The sequence below is a fragment of the Trematomus bernacchii genome, unplaced genomic scaffold (assembly GCF_902827165.1).
Source record: "Trematomus bernacchii unplaced genomic scaffold, fTreBer1.1, whole genome shotgun sequence".
Lineage (NCBI taxonomy): Eukaryota > Metazoa > Chordata > Actinopteri > Perciformes > Nototheniidae > Trematomus > Trematomus bernacchii.
The window spans coordinates 231,129-251,985 of NW_022987801.1; the positions used below are offsets into that span (position 1 = coordinate 231,129).

General features: G+C 39.0%; 1 protein-coding gene across 1 annotated transcript; it reads right to left on the bottom strand.

The window, feature by feature from the left end:
- Nucleotides 1-2,843: 2,843 nt before the first annotated feature.
- Nucleotides 2,844-19,150, bottom strand: LOC117498140 (N-acylneuraminate cytidylyltransferase-like). Its single transcript, XM_034150236.1, is given in 9 exon segments — nucleotides 2,844-3,099; nucleotides 3,101-3,210; nucleotides 6,506-6,671; nucleotides 8,107-8,278; nucleotides 10,180-10,274; nucleotides 11,314-11,450; nucleotides 15,194-15,349; nucleotides 17,214-17,356; nucleotides 18,785-19,150. Coding segments are annotated over 9 exon segments (1,311 nt in total). The 5' UTR covers nucleotides 19,012-19,150; the 3' UTR covers nucleotides 2,844-2,994.
- Between the last annotated feature and the right edge of the window lie 1,707 nt (nucleotides 19,151-20,857).

The window sequence follows — 20,857 nt, forward strand, 5'->3', positions numbered from 1 at the left end:
CATCTGGTTTTATTCATGCAGTCACTTTGGTTATTATCTAACCATTGACTTCCACTTACTTGCAGAAAAGCAATTTGGAGACTTAACCTTAAAGGGGACCTTTCATGCAAAATGCACTTTTTGATGTCTTTTCTACATCAACATGTGTCCCCGGTGTGTCAGAGAACTCACGCAGCGTCAGAAAATAAAACCCTCTCTTTTCCTCCGTACCCAAATCTCTAAAAACGGGGCTACAACGGAGCTGATCCAGATTTGCGTCCGACGGAATATCGGAAATGCGGACCCACGGCATCAGAAACGTTGCTATCAGAAACAATGCCCGACTATTTTGGACGTAATATGGTCGGTGTTTACATTAGCATCGCTAACACTCAGAGCTAACCTGTACTGGAGAGCATGTGTGTGAAGAAGCAGGAAATAAAAAGGAACTCACCTTGTGGTATAACCGGCAAGAGAGAAAGGCTTTGAGCTCCATACTGTTTCAGAAAGAATCCTTGATAATCCATGATATGGCGTTTCATCACGGCAGTATTTAGTTTAGACAGTAGCTGCCGGGTGCCGCATGAGCTCAGCACCCTCCTTTTATATTTTGTATCAATTTTTTAAAGCTTTATACCCCAAATCAGCACTTTTGAAACAGGAAGTGAAATAGAGGGATATGAGGCATGGCTAGAATGGGTGATCTGTTTGGTATTTTGAGCAACACACTTCAAAGACATGTTTTTTATATATTTGTATATATCTGAGACCTATGCTATTGCCTACAAATAGCATGATAGGTGACCTTTAAGTTCTGATTACTTACAGTATTATTTGGTATATGGAATGTTTGGATATGCAAATGAGGCATTATCTAACGCTTACTTTCGGTGAATTAAGGAGAAATCGAAAGACACAAATAGACTTAGTTTGTTCAAAATATGAAAATAAATTAGATGTTTTGAGAAGTCTGTAAGGGAAGCAAAATAGCCCAAAGCTTTCAGAAAATATGGATATTTTGCCTTTTTTGTTTTGCTTTAAAGGGGCCCTATTACGCTATTTGGGGGTTGTCCCTTCCTGTAGTGTGTTCTATAGGTTTTAGTGCATGTAAATGGTCTGCAAAGGCTAATATCCCTGTAGCCAGCTGACCAATCAGAGCAGACTGGGCTCTGGTTTCAGACAGAGGGTGAAAAGAGGTGCTGCAGCACAGGCAGTATGAGAGAAATAAAGAGCTTTCTGAACATTAAAGCATGGAGACATGTCCCAGTAGAGACACTACATACTGATATACACCTGAACATCAGCAGGAGAGGACTCTTTAAAGTAGAGACACTACATACTGATATACACCTGAACATCAGCAGGAGAGGACTCTTTAAAGTAGAGACACTACATACTGATATACACCTGAACATCAGCAGGAGAGGACTCTTTAAAGTAGAGACACTACATACTGATATACACCTGAACATCAGCAGGAGAGGACTCTTTAAAGTAGAGACACTACATACTGATATACACCTGAACATCAGCAGGAGAGGACTCTTTAAAGTAGAGACACTACATACTGATATACACCTGAACATCAGCAGGAGAGGACTCTTTAAAGAAGAGACACGACATACTGATATGAACCTGAACATCAGCAGGAGAGGACTCTTTAAAGTAGAGACACTAGTACATACTGATATACACCTGAACATCAGCAGGAGAGGACTCTTTAAAGTAGAGACACTACATACTGATATACACCTGAACATCAGCAGGAGAGGACTCTTTAAAGTAGAGACACTACATACTGATATACACCTGAACATCAGCAGGAGAGGACTCTTTAAAGTAGAGACACTACATACTGATATACACCTGAACATCAGCAGGAGAGGACTCTTTAAAGTAGAGACACTACATACTGATATCAACCTGAACATCAGCAGGAGAGGACCCTTTAAAATAGAGACACTACATACTGATATACACCTGAACATCAGCAGGAGAGGACTCTTTAAAGTAGAGACACTACATACTGATATACACCTGGACATCAGCAGGAGAGGACTCTTTAAAGAAGAGACACTACATACTGATATACACCTGAACATCAGCAGGAGAGGACTCTTTAAAGTAGAGACACTACATACTGATATACACCTGAACATCAGCAGGAGAGAACTCTTTAAAGTAGAGACACTACATACTGATATACACCTGAACATCAGCAGGAGAGGACTCTTTAAAGTAGAGACACTACATACTGATATACACCAGAACATCAGCAGGAGAGGACTCTTTAAAGTAGAGACACTACATACTGATATACACCTGAACATCAGCAGGAGAGGACTCTTTAAAGTAGAGACACTACATACTGATATACACCAGAACATCAGCAGAATTGAGCCCTTTTAAATTCAAGTTTTTTTTGTGTGGTGCTGCTGAGTTGTGTTGGCATAATAAAAACACAAGACAAAAACGTTCAAATATCTTAAACTTCATTGAAAATCACAAAACAAATCAACATAAGACACAATGATTCAATTTAAACAGTGACACAATCCCATGAATGAGCCGAAGGACAAACATAAATCATACATTAGTGAATAAAGCACACAGGAAACCACTACATTGCTGTAAATTGGGCACTTGACAAAAAAAAAAAACAACCATCTATACTTCATGTATATCCAAGCACTCAAACTCAACATTAGCACAATGCTACATCCATGTACCTTGTGGACATATGATCAAAAGTTAAAGCAAATAGTGTTGCTTTAAAAAAAGGCTACCACTTGCAAAAATAAATAGTGGTGTAGTGTCCAGCAGATTCTGGTGTAGTAGTTTGAGTTATAGGGATACTTCTTATACCGTTTATATTATTTTATATCATCTTCACATTACTTATATTCCTTCTTTTTGAAAAATGTCTGAAGAGCATGCATTTTAAATCATCGCACGTCTCCAGATCTGATTGTAAACAGAGGTCAATCTTCAGCATTTAATCTCTCTCTGTGATGTTCAGAAGTTGATGCGGTCGATGCGGTGCTGCTCTCTGTGAGACTTTGCCTTCTCTTTCTGCAGCAGGATGTGTTCGGCGAACTCCCGCAGAGCGCCCGCCCCCCCCCATTTTGCGGCAGGTGTACTTCGAGGCGTTTATGGCGACATTTGGAGCGTCTCCAGGAACCGCACTCATCCCCGCGAGATTCAGACAGTTGACGTCCTGCTGGTCGCTTCCTGAGAGGGGGAAAGATAAATCAGAGAGACATTAAAACTCATGTTTTCATATGGAGAGAGCAGAGGTGGGAAGCAGTGGAGTACAAATACTTAGTTACTGTACTTAAGTACATGTTTCTGGTATCAGTACTTTACTCCACTACTTATTTTTCTGACGACTTCTTACTTTGACTTCTTACATGTTGAACACAAATACCTGTACTTTCTACTTCTTACATGTTGAACACAATTACCTGTACTTTCTACTTCTTACATTTTGAACACAAATACCTGTACTTTCTACTTCTTACATGTTGAACACAAATACCTGTACTTTCTACTTCTTACATTTCCCAATCAGGCTGGTTCCTTTAGTTTGAATGTGTGTTTGGTGGCGTGATCATTATTATTTAGAGTCATTGCGTGCCTATTGATTTGAACACGATCCGTGTATCCATCATTTTCTGAGGCCTGTACTACGAAGCTGGTTCAACCTAACCTGGATATGTTGGAGTTAGCCGGTTGGCGTAATCCAAAACATACGCGCTGGCGCTAAACTGTACTACGACGCTGGATATCAAGTGGATCGCTCAAGCCGCCGTGTCCTATCTAGTTCGGTGCACGTTCACATGAAAGGGGTGGTATTTGGAGCATTCGACCAATCTCAAACACGGAGAAGCGTACTGACAGCGCAGCGTCATACTTCCTGAATGAAAAGTGAACTTTAATATTAGTCAAATATGAGGAAGTTAAACTTTAAACATCCATGACTTAAACACTTTACCCAGGATAAAAGCCACATAGCTGCACCTGCAAGGTGAATACAGCTGGTAAAAGAAAAAGTGTTTGAATGCGTACATTAACAGGTTTATGAAATCACTGCCCCGTCCAAGACACGAGTGGATCTGACTTTAATTAGGAGAATTTGACTCGAGTGTTTCGTCAACTTAATGTGTTGCTTAAAATAATACTTCTGCATACAGTATGTGACACTGTGAGTGTTGCACGGCCAGATACGGCTCAAGAAGCTGACTCAAATAAGGAAATATATGATACATTATGATGTGATATGATATGAATGATAATGGGACACATCGACGTCTGCACTCACAGTGCCGCGGACTGTACTTAATGTTACTCTGATCCGGTTACTTATGTTGTGGCAGATATTTAAGTAAGCTTTCTTAACGCTAATGTTATAATAGTCAGATTGCTCTGAAGATGGGAGGGGATATTCTATTAATATTCACGTTCACACAGTCAGTTGATTTTGGCCGGCAGTCTTTCCTGCAACGGCAGTTTTTCTGTATTTCCTCTATCCTGTAATATGACTTGATAGCTTTAAACTCCGCACACGGAGCTCTGATTGGTCAGCAGGCGGTGCTTTAACTGAGTTGATCTCTTAGCCTGCCACCTAACCTGCTCCGGAGCAGGTTTGCCGCTCAGCATAAGTTACCATGGAAATGTAGCCTGCTAAAAAGAGAACCAGCGTCGTAGGACCGGAAAGCCCGAGATTTCCCTGAATTTAGCCAGCTAAGCGAAAATCCAGCTTCGTAGTACAGGCCTCTGGTAGAGAAAACACCAGAGGCCTGTTGCATGAGAATCTGAATACATGCACACCACTAGATGGCACTGAGTTGTATTTGCAATATAACCAGCAGTTTAAATTGTTACAAAAATGTTCTTGGATGACTAAATTAGCTTTAGCTAGGGCGGCGTAAAAAAGCCTTTGTTGGTTCAAAAATAATAGTGATGTAGCTGGGGAAGGGGGGGGGGGGTTATATTCAGAGATTAAAGTTGTAAATTAATGAGGAATAAACTTGGATATCCTCTGAGAATAAAGACACATTTACAAGATAGAAAAAATACATTTCTGAGTTTCTGAGTAAAAAAAACTAAAAATATTTGGAAACATTTAGATGTTGTTGTTGTTGTTGTTGTTGTTGTTGTTATGGGTCTGCATTGCTTTATTTACAAGGTTGGATCAACCTGTAGTGAAAGACCTTATCAAATGATACTTAGCAATCACAATATACTATACTATGCTATAAGTACTATTTTTGTGTGCATTAATTGCGTTTTTATGAAACTTTTTGACACTTGAGCCCAGCACTCTTTATTTATACATCCCAATTAGGGCTGCAACAAACGACTCATTTGATTATCGATTAACGAAACGAGTAATCGATTATTCGGATCGTTAAGGTTTTAAACGGTACTACTACTTTTATCGATACCGCTTATCGATCCGGTCCTTTAACGGTACTCTTAACGGTTCTTTTGAAAAGAAATAAGGTAAACTAACTAAACAAATTGCGAACAACATTAACATTGCTTTTTATTTTAAATTAAATAAATAATATTTCACATCAAAAGAAACAACAATGTTTTAACAAATCATATTAAATAATGTGATGACAGAACTGTAAACAGAATAGCTGAAACTTTAACAAACTAAATAACTCAGTTCCCTCTAATCATTAACCCATGTTTATATAATTGAGTTAGCTCCGTGTGTTGCTGCTAGCATACATAACACCTGACGTGGAAACGTTACTCGTGGACGGGGCTACAGAGCCACTAGAAAGACAGTCGAACCCGGTGCATTTCTCCGTCTGAATGTGGAGCACTTTTGCTAAATGTTTAGACAGATTGCTCGTGTTACCGCCCTGACATGCTAAACTCTTATTGCACTTTTGGTAACGAGCATTGTCCACATCGAGACGGGTAAAGTTTAACCACACCTCGGAGCGCTTCTCTCCGCCATCTCCTCCGTGTGTGTGTGTTGCTGCATGTAGCCGGGTGTGTGTGTGTGTGTTGCATGCATGTTGCAGAGCGTGTGTGTAAACTGCCCCGCCCCCTCGCACACAGACAGGGGAGAGAGATCTCTTGTCTGGATTGGAAAGATCGAAAATACATCATAGACGCATTTTGTAGTCTTATTGCATGTTAGAAAGGGAGTTGGCGACACTGAGACTGCGATATAATGTTTATGTAGCAATAATACATTTTACATATATGTTTTAAATGTCTCCTGTACCGATAAAAAGACCGATAATGTTGGAGCTTAACTGCCTGTGAAACACACGTGATGACGTCACCAACGAATCGACGACTGAATTAGTTGGCAACTAATTTGGTCATCGATTTTAATCGATTAAATCGATTAGTTGTTGCACCCCTAATCCCAATATGTCAATGTCCTTAGACCCCTCGCAGTAACAAAGAACAATAGATGTTGTGTGTATAGCTACTACAATTGCAACATTTTGAATAAACTAAAAAGCTCTATATTCTTGTAAAGAGGTGTCTTTACCCATATACGCCACGTCCTTCCAGTCCAGCTTCTTCTCCTCCACCATCTTCCTCAGCAAGTGGAGGGGCTCGTCTCCGACCTGCACCACCCGGCAGCCCGTCCTCTCCGTCAGACGATCCGTCAGCAGCATAGCCACCGGGTCCATGTCGGAGGTGAGCAGCACCACCTGGTGGAGAAGAAGAGAGGTCAGTGAGCGGTCACATTTTAAGATTCAAGGCTTTTATTGTCATTTGTACATAGCTTTATGTTGGGAAAATACTGAATGTCCTCTTCCAATATGAGAGTCCACATGATAACAAAGGTATCCCAACTGTAGCTGTGTACATGACAGGATGTATGATTACCTAGAAGAGCATCAGGACTGTTTGAGGCATATGATAGCTATGTGATTAACATGATGATTCAGCCTCTATGGAGATAGACATATGACAAGCATGCTCATTTCTGACGTGGAGCTAATCTGAAGTAAACATTGAATACTGCTTTCTATTCCTCCATCTTGTGACTGTGTAACTCCCTCTCTTGGATATCAGCATGTGAAGGACACGGTTCAGGAACTAGTTGATGCTCTGTATGTGATGACTACTTCCATTCTGGAGAGGATCATAAATACATGGATCCTGAGATTGAAGCTCAAGCCGGTGACGAGGGATTATGAACATTTTTAAGTATTCAGAAAAAGTCAGAATTTTGAGATTTTGAGAAAAAGTCAGAATTTTGAGATTTTGAGAAAAAGTTAACATTTTGAGAAAAAGTCAACGTTTTGAAAAAAAGTCTGAATTTTGAGAAAAATTCTGAATTTTGAAAAAAGCCCGAATTTTGAGAGAAAGTCAGAATTTTGAGGGGGAAAAAAATCAGAATTTTTAGATTTTGAGAAAAAGTCCGAATTTTTAAATTTTGAGAAAAAGTCAGACTTTTGAGATTTTGAGAAAAAGTCAGACTTTTGAGATTTTGAGAAAAAGTCAACATTTCTCACTGGCTCAAGCCGGTGACCAGTGAGATGTTTCCTAACACTACAGTAACAAGGAACAACTCTCCCAAAGTAACGGAGAGTAGTAACAATAGATGTTGTGTGTAGAGACTTAAAAAGATACTACATTTGCCACATTTTGAATAAATAAAAAGCTCCATATTCCTGTGGAGAAGAGAGGTCAGTGTGTCAGAATCAGAAACTGGTTTATTACCAGGTAGGATGACATGCACGAGGAATTTGACTTGGTGTCGTGGTGCAAACATAAAAGTAAAACTAAAAACACACAGAGAACTATTTTAAGAAAACTATAATAACATTAAAAAAATATAGTAAAAATTAAATATAGCAGTATTTATATTGAAATATAATGGAATAAGATATGTGCAGTAATACAAATAAAATAAAGATATTGTCTACACATACTTATGTATTAATATTTTTGTTTATCAATTTGACACTGCTTAAGTTTGTACAGTAATCAAATAAAAAAAAGAAAAGAGCTCTCTTCCAGCCAGAGGAGATGTGTTATATAGAGATATTCCAGTGGGCAGGAAGGACACGAGATGAAGGACACGAGATGAAGGACACGAGATGAAGCAACGGTGCATTATTTTGGACAAACTCCCACCTCGATGTCCTCTTTCTGCAGCATGCGGATTCCCCTGGTGTCTCGGATGTTGATGGACACCATCTCCTCCCCGGACACAGACATGAAGATGCGTCCCCCCGTCAAACATCCAGAGATGTTGCAGAACATCAGACGCACCACCTCTGGGGAGGGGGCTCCGAAATAACCAAACCTGAGGAGAGAGAGAGAGAGAGAGAGGACAAAGGTTAGAAGGAATTGGAAACAAATCAAGTTATTACTCCCAAAACTCACAGTATGATTATATCTAAGAAAATATTTAACTTAAAGGTCCCATGTCATGATTTTCTGGTTATTACCCCTCCTCTTGTGTAGCTTTTTATGCATGTGAACGGTCTGCAAAGTCACAAACCCTCAAAGTACACCCTGTAGCGAGTAAAACTCTAACATAGAAAAGACCCGTCTATGCTGCCCCAGAACGCCTCGTTGGACATTTTTCTATTTCCATTTTTTTCTTCCGGGAACCAAGTGACGTAACGACGATCCAAATGGACCTTTTGGTCCAAATGTGAGCTCCTCACACACACACACACACACACACACACACACACACACACACACACACACACACACACTCAGCCAGCCTTATTTTTCTCAGCTGCAGCTCCGCGGATTTCTCAGCCTGGACTCAGCCTGAGACAGCGGGACACGGCGACTCGGCGAGGCCCGGGCCCGGTCCGAGCACACACACAGACCTGGCTGCGGGTGTGTGCGTTTGCTCCGGCCGAGCCCTAAATTAGGGCGTGGTCACTTTGATGGACAGGTCTCTGCGTTGACTGCTGCTTCTAGCTTTCTGTCCCTCTGCTAGCTCCGTTAGCTCTGTTAGCTCCAGGATGCTACAGGGGCTCAGCTGCGAGGCTGATCCGGGGAACACAACTTGAACTCGGACGTGTTGTGTTGGTGCCTGGTAGAGTATTCTTCATTTAAATATCGGACTTATCTTATGCCGCCTCGGCTCCGCCTCTTTGCCCTTATTTGGATCAGGCTGGAGCAGGCGGGAGTCAGACTCTGGGTGTTTCTCAATGTCGAGTACGCTTGCTTGGTATCACATGTCTTCCGAGGGTCTTGCTTCAGAAGCGAGGCAAGAATACTTCCTGGTATTCGGAAAACGAAGAGTGGAACAGGCGAGCAAGTGTGCAGGTGTGCGTCATATGAGAGGCCCCGCCTTACATTTTCCGCCACAGATTTGGGGAAGTTGGTCCGTGCGCAAAGCATTGTGGGGATTTTAAGACCGCGGAGTCTACTCATGTGCAGCCTTGAAATTTCTCGCTACGAAGTACGCCGGGCTCGGTAGATTTCCAAGTATGCTGGACATTGGAACAGTCCTTCGGCGGCACTCGATGACGTAGTATGCTTGAAATAGTGGCTCTGGAGCAGCTTTACTCGACATTGAGAAACACGTTTTCGATGGACGAGAGTGAAAATGGAACGCACACGCTATTTGTATATATCACGCAGTCTGTCTTCCGGTTGCCTCTTTTGAATGACGAATACACACTACCGCCTCCTGCTGGTAAGGAGAGTTATTGCCACTCACGCATGCGCAGTGCGTACGTGCTACTTGGCCGTCGGCTGAAATCTTTGCGGTGTGTTCCAGTGCGACTGTTTGGCCAAGACGCAGGAGACGTGAGGCGACACAACAGTCGGGTCGGTCGGGACGTGTTATTTGTCAGTTTGTCAGTTTGGTGTGTCAGGGCCTTAACAGCAACAGGGTAAGAATGAAAAACAGGACAGCAAAGATTCACACGGATTAACACAATTAAAGATCAAATCAAAGATAAAAATACAATTATTTACAGTTAAGTAACTATAAAATAAGAAATGAATTCAAATGAACATATATGCATATCAGATATATTTACATGTATGTGTGAAAACAGTGTCGTACTTACGATATCTTTCCCTCGTTTCTGATAACTAACCAGTCCCTAAAGATTAGATTGAGTTATAAAAGATTATAAAAAGTGATCTGCTGCACAGGTTTTCTGTATAAGTCTACCTGCTATATATAAGGTGCTATACAAATAAAGATTATTATTATATTAATATTAGTACCTGAGGACTCTCTGCTCCGCCACAGGCCAGTCGATGTCCACGTCGATGTCCACGCTGTACTCCGGCAGCATCTCGTAGTACGCCACCTTCCCGCCCTAAAGAGAGGAGAGCGGAAAATCAAGATTCAAGGCTTTTATTGTCATGTGTACATAGCTACAGGTCGCAGGCTCCTCCAACAGTACAGCACAATAAAACTGATCAAATAGTTTAAATAGTGCAAGGAGAGTCTATATACAAGTAATTGGAATATGATATATTAGATACATAATTTGTCCATGTGACATGTACTTTTATGACTTGAACCGCAGTATTTCATTCTACTCCACTTCACTTTGGAAGCAGATATTGTACTTTTTACTCCTCACTTATCAAGTATAGAGTTTAAAAAGTAAATGGTTGGAAATGGTTGTATTGCTGAGTGCATTTATGTTTGTCTTTAAATGCATTTGATTATTATAATTGATTCATTTTTTCTCGTCTTGTCACCTGGTGTGTCTTTGTTTTTTACTACCTAGATCAGGGGTGTCAAACTCATTTTCATCTCGGGCCACATTAGCATTATGGTTGCACTCAAAGGGCCGGTTGTAACTTTAAGACTATATAAAAATACATATATAAATATTTAATATATATAAAATAATGTATTATATTACATTATTGCCTCTGCATTGGATTATTATCAGATAGGGTAATAACTTCATAATTAACTACGTCTGAAAGCAGAAGTCTAGGGCAAATAATTGCAAGTCTCTTCAGTGAGAATGTCACAAAATGATTTAAAAAGAAAAGCCAAATTCTGGAAAACAATAAAAAAAAGTCAAATTCTGAGAAAAGTCAAATTTGAGATGCATTGTGGGACATGTAGTTTATGGGCAACGTGCTTCTGTAAATCATCATGTAACCGTATAATAAACATATCATATTTCTTGCAAGTTCTTGTGGGGCCACAGAAAATGAAGTCGCGGGCCGGATTTGGCCCCCGGGCCTTGAGTTTGACACCCCTGACCTAGATGGTTACGTATTAGTAAGTCAAATGTTGTATATTATCGTGGATTGCCAACTCATTTGTTAATATCTGTATTTGTGGATGTCATTGTTTGTGTTTGTAAAAAAATGAAAAACGTGTGTGTTTACCTGTAGTATCTGTTCCGTTAGCAGCATCTCCTTGGTGGTGAAGTAGAAGGATCCGTTCTCACACAGCTCTCCGTCCCAGTCCTGCCGGCGGGGGCGATTTTTCGGGCTCAGGTTCAAGGGGAGCGTCTTTTCTCCAGCTGGAGGAGAAGAAGAGGGGGAGAAAACAAACAAAAAAGGTTAATGTTGGGAAAATACTGAATGTACTCTTCCAATATCAGAGTCCACATGATAACAAAGGTATCCCAACTGCAGCTGGATGTATGATTACCTAGAAGAGCATCAGGACTGTTTTATATTCTATTGTATTTACTTGCACTATTTTATCTGTTTTATTACATTACATGTTACTTGTTAGACGCTTTTATCCAAAGCGACTTACATACTCAATACTGTGGACAACCCCCACAGGAGCAATTTGGGGTGAAGTGTCTCAGGGACACAACGACATGCTGACTGCAGTGGGGTTTGAACCTGTGACCCCCTGATCCCAACACCAAGGCTCTATCCACTGCGCCACAGGAGCAATTTGGGGTGAAGTGTCTCAGGGACACAACGACATGCTGACTGCAGTGGGGTTTGAACCTGTGACCCCCTGATCCCAACACCAAGGCTCTATCCACTGCGCCACAGGAGCAATTTGGGGTGAAGTGTCTCAGGGACACAATGACATGCTGACTGCAGTGGGGTTTGAACCTGTGACCCCCCTGATCCCAACACCTACGGACAACCCACTGCACCACACGCCTCCTTATTGTGTTGCACTGTTGTTGGAGTACAACTCAAGTACAAGTACCTCAAAATTGTGCTTCAGTACTTGAGTAAATGTACTTAGTTACTTCCGACCTCTGATAATATGCAATATCTACAATATTTAGCGACATAAATCATTTTAAGCAGAAGCATCTATCCCAAAGTTATATTTAGTTGTCTAGTGTTGTGTTTTTGTTTTTAAATACAAGAGTAGCAGATTATAGTCTGGTAGTTGGGTTGTGTGATAATCCTATTTTATCCTGTGTCAGAATTTTCTACTACGATAAACTATGCAAACAATTTATTCCATTGTGATATTCACATGACTAAATGTCTAAAACTACAACATAATACTCCCATATTGTTATTTCAAAGAAAAGTCTTAGCATAGGATCCTATTGTTAACTATTTTTTAAATTCGCATCGTTTTTACAAACTGCAGTAACGCTGAATCATTTCCTGGTACCCTGATGATTGGAGGATGCAATGTCTCTTTCACTATCTATCAAACCGGTTTTAACGTGTTTTACCTGTTAGATGTTCCCTACGTAGATACGCCCGGAGGTTTTAAAATACAGTACATGCAGTGTTTTTATACTACAAAGACAAGACCTAAAGCTAATACCTGTTCTGCTGCATTCAGAGGGAGCGAGGACTACAATCTGATTCTGTGTGATCGACTTTCTGTGAATTTAAAAGTGTTTTCCGTCAGTGGAATAAGAGGGAAAGTGAGAAGGAAGTGTGAGGAACGACAGGAGCTGGTGCAATCATTTAAGATCCAGTCAACTACAGTGCACTTTCCGTGGAGGTGAATGCATCAGATGTTTCATCAAATAGGTAGAGATTTTTATCATGAGAACATCTCAGTTTATGTGGAATCATGTTTCACAACTTGAGGCTCAGACTTAGTTGTAAAATGTTTCCCCTTCAGGCGTTTGGCTTTCCAATTCTGACTGTGGCTGTAAAAGATATAGAATAGAATAGAATCATTTAATGTCATTATACAATGAAAGAAAGAAAAGCTTCTCCCAAAAATATCACAACATACGGCTGCAAAACCCCCATAATATACTCTGTTTTCACACAAAAAAAGGACTCTTAATTGATCAGACCCTTCCTTCATCCACCCTACTTGATTTTTATTTCCGTTTTTAAATCAACTGTTTTGTTGTTCCATGTCTTCCTGTGTGTCTTAACTTACATTTTCATGTATTTATTAACTTGTAATAAACTGCTGTTGAAATCTTGAAAAGTAGAGTATACATACACTCACCGACAAAAATAATCAATCTCTCAAAAATCGTGAATCATATGGCAATTGCAATTCTAGAGAAACGCAATTATGTCCAAATCCTTCAGCCTCCGTTTCCACTACAGTTATGGTACCCTACTATTCATGTATTATTTATTTTAATGTTTATTACCTTTGCTTTTTAATAACTGTTTTTAAATGCCATTTTCTTAATGTCTTTCATTTTTGTAAAGCACTTTGAAGTGCCTTGTGTTGAAAGGTGCTATATAAATAAACTTGCCTTACCTTACCCTTACGTTCTTAGTCTCTAAAACAGGGGTGTCCAAACTAATTAAAAAAGTATAATGAAATATGGCCCACACATGAAACGTGTGCTTGTCTTATATTGCACTTCTGAAATATACATGTGAAGAAAAAGCCAAATAACTTAAAGGGGACCTATCATGCAAAATGCACTTTTTGATGTCTTTTATACATAAAGATGTGTCCCCGGTGTGTCGGGGAACTCACGCAGCGTCAGAAAATAAAACCCTCTCTCTTTTCCTCCGTACCCAAATCTCTAAAAACGGGGCTACAACGGAGCTGATCCAGATTTGCGTCCGATATGACGTAATATCGGAAATGTGGACCCACGGCCCTATCAGAAAAGTTGCTATCAGAAACAATGCCCGACTGTTTCGGACGTAATATGGTCGGCGTTTACATTAGCATCGCTAACACTCAGAGCTAACCTGTACTGGAGAGCATGTGTGTGAAGAAGCAGGAAATAAAAAGGAACTCACCTTGTGGTATAACCGGCAAGAGAGAAAGCCTTTGAGCTCCATACTGTTTCAGAAATAATCCTTGATAATCCATGATATGGCGTTTCATCACGGCAGCATTTAGTTTAGACGGTAGCTGCCGGGTCCCGCATGAGCTCAGCCCCCTCCTTTTATATTTTGTATCAATTTTGTAAAGCTTTATACCCCAAATCAGCACTTTTGAAACAGGAAGTGAAATAGCGGGATATGAGGCATGGCTAGAATGGATGATCTGTTTGGTATTTTGAGCAAAACACTTCATAGACATGTTTTTTATATATTTTTATATATCTGAGACCTATGCTATTGCCTAAAAATAGCATGATAGGTGACCTTTAAATTAATTACATAACAAGCATGAAATACACCCTTCATATTTCCTCTTATTATCAGCAATCTGAGGCTTTTGTTTTAAGGAATGAGCTGCTAACAAAATAAATGAAACCCTCTGGAGAGCTGTGATGGAGGCTGTTGTGTTTCTTAAAGCATTTTCAAGTATCAAGAATAATTTACCTACATGATTGATTTAGCGAACTCATAAATCACTTTTATTTTATTTTTGTTTTGTATTGCCTGGCTGGCCTTTTGTTACATGATTGTAATGTTGTTGTAAACAGCATGTTATTGCCATGTGACAATAGAGATTTAAATTACATTAAACAAACAATCTCTTGCACTGTTGAAAAAAGGTTTATCTATTTTTCCATCCGCTGTATAGAACAGGTATTAAAGGTCTCCTATTATACTATTCTTAGACATATATTATGAGTCTCAGATATATACAAATATATAAAGAAACATGTCTATGATGTGTTTTGCTCAAAATACCAAACATATCGTGCATTTTAGACATCCATCATATACCTCTGATCAGCTCTGTTAGAGAAACGCTGATTCTAAAAGACATCAAAAAGTGCATATATAGACTTTTTTACACTACTTTTTATTTTGTATTTTTGTATTTTATTACATATGTTGGATTGTTTCATACGATTTTCATTGCCATTTCTACACTGTAGCCTTGTGCATATGACAATAAAACCTTTACACTTTGAATGATAGGACAGCTTTAACTCACATCCTTGCTTGGTCTCCTTCCAGCGAAACTGGTGTCTGCGCACCACGGAGAACACGGAGTCGTACCCCTGCTCCGTGATCAGCTCCAGCGCATCCTTCAGGTGGAACGGGTGGAGGCAGGGGGATGTCGCCTGGAGGTTGCAGATCACATCCACCTCTGAAGAAACACAGAGTCAAACAGCTGCTGGACACCAGAGAGGGCAACAGTACACACATCCTTAGAAGTACAGGTACTTGTGTTTAAAAATACTCTGGTAAAAGTAGAAGTACTGACTAAACTTCTTTACTCAAGTAAAAGTAAAGAGGGCTTTGAAATGTACTTAAGTAAAAAGTACCCATAACTAGCAGCTGTTTTAAAGAGTACCTGACCTCCCTTTATATTAATAGAACAATAATGTCATTGTTAGCTAATGAATGTTTCCATGCTGAACAACGGCAACATGACAACGTTTTCATTGGTCCCTCTTCTTTAGAGAAGACCAGGAAATGATGGATACACGGATCGTGTTCAAATCAATAGGCACGCAATGACTCTAAATAATAATGATCACGCCACCAAACACACATTCAAACTAAAGGAACCAGCCTGTTTGGGAAATGTAAGAAGTAGAAAGTACAGGTATTTGAGTTCAATATGTAAGAAGTAGAAAGTACAGGTATTTGGGTTCAAAATGTAAGAAGTAGAAAGTACAGGTATTTGTGTTCAACATGTAAGAAGTAGAAAGTACAGGTATTTGGGTTCAAAATGTAAGAAGTAGAAAGTACAGGTATTTGTGTTCAACATGTAAGAAGTAGAAAGTACAGGTATTTGGGTTCAAAATGTAAGAAGTAGAAAGTACAGGTATTTGTGTTCAACATGTAAGAAGTAGAAAGTACAGGTATTTGTGTTCAAAATGTACGAAGTAGAAAGTACAGGTATTTGTGTTCAACGTGTAAGAAGTAGAAAGTACAGGTATTTGGGTTCAACATGTAAGAAGTAGAAAGTACAGGTATTTGTGTTCAAAATGTACGAAGTAGAAAGTACAGGTATTTGTGTTCAAAATGTAAGAAGTAGAAAGTACAGGTATTTGTGTTCAAAATGTAAGAAGTAAAAGTAAAAAGTCGTCAGAAAAATAAGTAGTGGAGTAAAGTACTGATACCAGAAAAATGTACTTAAGTACAGTAACAAAGTATTTGTACTCCACTACTTCCCACCTCTGCACTTCACTGTTATTGATCTGCCATCTCTACTTCCTCCTCAGTAAAGGAACACAGATTTATTTCGGGGCTTTCCCCCTGTTTGTAAGGTAAACTGACAGATCAGATTTACTGTAATTGTAGAGGCAACACAATGCAGTTGTTTACAGAAGTTATACAATACCTAAAGAAAATGCAATTAGTATGCAGAGGTGGGAGAAGTAGTCAGATCTTGTGCTTGAGTAAAAGTAGAAGTACTCAGATCTTGTACTTGAGTAAAAGTAGAAATACCAGAGTGTAGGAATACTCTGTTACAGTAAAAGTCCTGCATTCAAAATGTTACTCAAGCAAAAGTAGAAAAGTATTAGCATCAAAATATACTTAAAGTAGCAAATGTAAAAGTAGAAGTACTCAGATCTTGTACTTGAGTAAAAGTAGAAGTACCAGAGTGTAGGAATACTCTGTTACAGTAAAAGTCCTGCATTCAAAATGTTACTCAAGCAAAAGTAGAAAAGTATTAGCATCAAAATATACTTAAAGTAGCAAATGTCAAAGTAGAAGTACTCAGATCTTGTACTTGAGTAAAAGTGGAAATACTCAGATCTTGTACTTGAGTAAAAGTGGAAGTACTCAGATCTTGTACTTGAATAAAAGTAGAAGTACTCAGCTCTTGTTCTTGAGTAAAAGTAGAAGTACTCAGATCTTGTTCTAGAGTAAAAGTAGAAGTACTCAGATCTTGTTCTTGAGTAAAGTAGAAGTACCAGAGTGTAGGAATACTCTGGACACCGTGTCTCTGATCAAACACACCCCCACCCACACACACATCCTGGTTGGTGTGTACGTACCCGGATTGAGTCTGGAGAACTCCTGGATGGTTTCCAGGGATGAAGAAGAGTCTTTGGAAACCTCCGGACTCCTGCGGTGGACCTGCGCTCCCCAAACTTTCGCCACCTTTTCAATCTCATCGTGGTCGGTGGACACCCAAACACTAAGACAGATAAAAGTGTGTTATTATTGATATTAGGGTTATATGTAGGGCTGCCAAATTTGGAAAAAATGACTAATTGGGATTATTCTGATTGAGATTGTAACTGCGAGATTGGAAGTATTTTTGGCTGCGATTCCAATACGTATTTAATATCTTGCAGCCCTAGTTATACCATGTTTGCAATCATCTCTTCACATATACTTTCATTGCTTTACTCGTGTGCTAATAGTCTGTTTTCTTTCATGTTTTTCTATCATGTGCAACATACCTTTCTCTAGGGACTAAAAGTACTAATACAACCCTGTGATACTTAGGTCAAAGTAAAGAAGTATTTAAAGAAGAACACCCCAGAAAAACTCCAAATTAATCCAAATAAATTCGGAAAATTTGTTATTTGATTCATCGACAGCGCTGGTCTTGTATAAACTGTTAGTTAGCGCTTTCATCTTTTACTACTATAAATCACTTTAAATTCTTATCATGGACCAATTCCACACACTACATATTTGAGAACATAAGAAGTACACATGTGTATTACAATATATAAACATGTGTAATACAATAAATTACATGTGTACTACAATATATAGAGTGGTGCATTAGCATTAATAAGATTTTAATGCTGAATTGCACAGTTTTAAAAAGGGTTTTTTGTTTAAGGTTTCAAGTTTTGAGATAGATAGATAGATAGATAGATAGATAGATAGATAGATAGAGAGGTAGAGAGGTAGATAGATAGATAGATAGATATATAGATAGATAGATGGATAGATAGGTAGATAGATAGATAGATAGGTAGGTAGGTAGAGAGGTAGAGAGGTAGATAGATAGATAGATAGATAGATAGATAGGTAGAGAGGTAGAGAGGTAGATAGATAGATAGATAGATAGATAGATAGATAGATAGATAGATAGATAGATAGATAGATAGATAGATAGGTAGGTAGGTAGATAGATAATTTGGTGGTAATTCTCAGTTTACTTACACAAATATTGCATTTACAATACAATACAACTTTATTTATAGCACTTTATAACCCCGAGACCAAAGCGCTGTACAGAGAAATTAATAAATAACCTCACAAACCATAAAGTAAATAAAAGGTAGGCAAAAGCTACAACAATAACTCAACAGGTAAGGCTGATACTTGCACCGTTTAAAGGGGTTGTGGCAGGGTTTTGACATTATGGGGTTTAGGGTCTTAAGATAAGATAAGATAAAAAGTACTTTATTGATCCCAATTTGGGCATTGTACATAAGAGAAATTAAAAGACTAGAGGCAAGAGCTAAAAGGTAAAATAAACAACAATAAATGAACAGATAATGCTGATACTTGCACACTTTAAAAAGGGGGTTTGGCTGCTGTACTATTTTAGATTTTCTTGGAGTTAATTCTCACACTTTATAGTAAATATTATTGCGTGTACCTCTGAAACACCCCAGACTCCACAGCAGCCCGGAGGACCCATCCGAGCAGAGGAACCCCGGCCAGCATCTTGATGTTTTTCAGGGGTATCCCTTTACTTCCTCCGCGAGCCAGAATCAGCGCGGCGACGTGTCTCTTTCCATCCGCCTTGGAGAGCTTCTGAGCGGGCAGCAGCTCGTCCGCCTGCCCGGTACCCTCTGGAGGATCGACTGTCTCCATGGAGTCCATAATAACTCCGGATGCAAGGTGAGGTAGAAAATACAATAAAACCGGGTTACTGTCCACCTAAGAAACTCAGAATGACTCCGAAATGTCGGTTTAAGTAGAAAGGTGTGTAACAGTGAAACACCCCCTGCTTTCTTCTGGTGCTGCTTTTCATGCTGTGTATTCAGCTTTGATGCTCATTACTGCTCCCTGCTGCTGCTGTGGAGAAATGCTTTTTTCTCCATAAGATTCAAGATTCAAAGGTTTTATTGTCATATGCACAAAGCTAAATACCATACCTTTACCATCATTACAAAACACTCTGCTATAGCCTACAACATGTGCAATATTATTATTATGATTATTAATAATGTTCGATAAATAACGTGCAATTACGTATCTACCATTACGGTTTTTGTTGCACTACTAAATACCAAATACTGTTAATATGTACATTAATTATGTGACCATCTATGTTTCCTGTAGATATTTCATTGCTCTTTTTACTGCACTGTTATTATTATTATGCTGCTGTGTTTATTTTATTTTTGGAACTCTGGCACAACAATTTCCTTTCGGGATAAATAAAGTCCTATCTTATCTTATCTTATCTTATCTTATCTACAATGTAGAAATGGTAAGGACATGTTTCTGACCGGTTTATTGCGGTGATAACTATTTATATAAATTAGTATATTGCAAGATGACAACAGGAATGTTTATCGGGGGCACTTAACTTATTTTGTGACTTCCTAATCAATGCATTTATGGGCTGCTTTTAGTGAGATTAACCCAAGAAGAAGTATTAATATCCCTTAGGTAAAAGTATTAATATCACAGTGTCTGTTACAAGTGCAATCCTGCAAATAAAATATCAACATAATTTACTCCGTGCAACTGGGTTAAGGTATCTTAATTCATACGTAGTACATCATAATTCATTTATTGATTTCTATGTGTTAATAATTATATCAACATGCAAAGTAACTACTCAAAAACTGGTTAGATTTGTGCAGAGATAGAAGAAGTAATCAGGTCCTTATTTCAGTAAATAACCACATTTAAAAGAACTAATATTCATTGATTATGTGCTTTGCTGAGTCCTGAGTCCTTGATCCTGAAATAAACTTTGATTGATTGATTATGTATACATTGTATCATTTGCACTATTTGTTGTTGCACTATTAAAACCTTTTAAAGGTCACCTATTATGCAAAATCCACTTCCTCATGTCTCTTCTACATCAACATGTGTCCCCTCTTCTTCATGTCTCTTCTACATCAACATGTGTCCCCTCTTCTTCATGTCTCTTCTACATCAACATGTGTCCCCTCTTCTTCATGTCTCTTCTACATCAACATGTGTCCCCTCTTCTTCATGTCTCCTCTACATCAACATGTAAAACAGTATAATAGGTGACCTTTAATACTATTTATCTTTAGTTTATGATATGGTGCATTGTTGAAGGAGCATGGGACTTCAGATTTACATTGAGAACAACTTGATAATGCTATTGTGTATTATAAGTATCATCAGCTAAATGTAGTCAAAGTATTAAACGTAAAAGTCCCCAGTATCCAAAACAAAGACGGTCAAAACTTAACGAGCTGTGTTAACATGTTATGTTGTGTTCGGGTCTCCCGTGAGCCGTTTCAAGTTCAAATTATATAATAACTACGGTCTAGTGTTTTTTATCGGAGCAAGGCTTCATGATATCCTCCACAACAGCTATAGACTACAAAACAGATTTTAACCATTTTAGCCAAGTCTGAAGGTCTCTAAAAAGAAAAGTGTATCATTTGGTGTTGGGGTCTGGGGAGACCCAGCAGAATTGTTTTGGGTGACTCAGGGTCAAATTTGGCCCAATCAA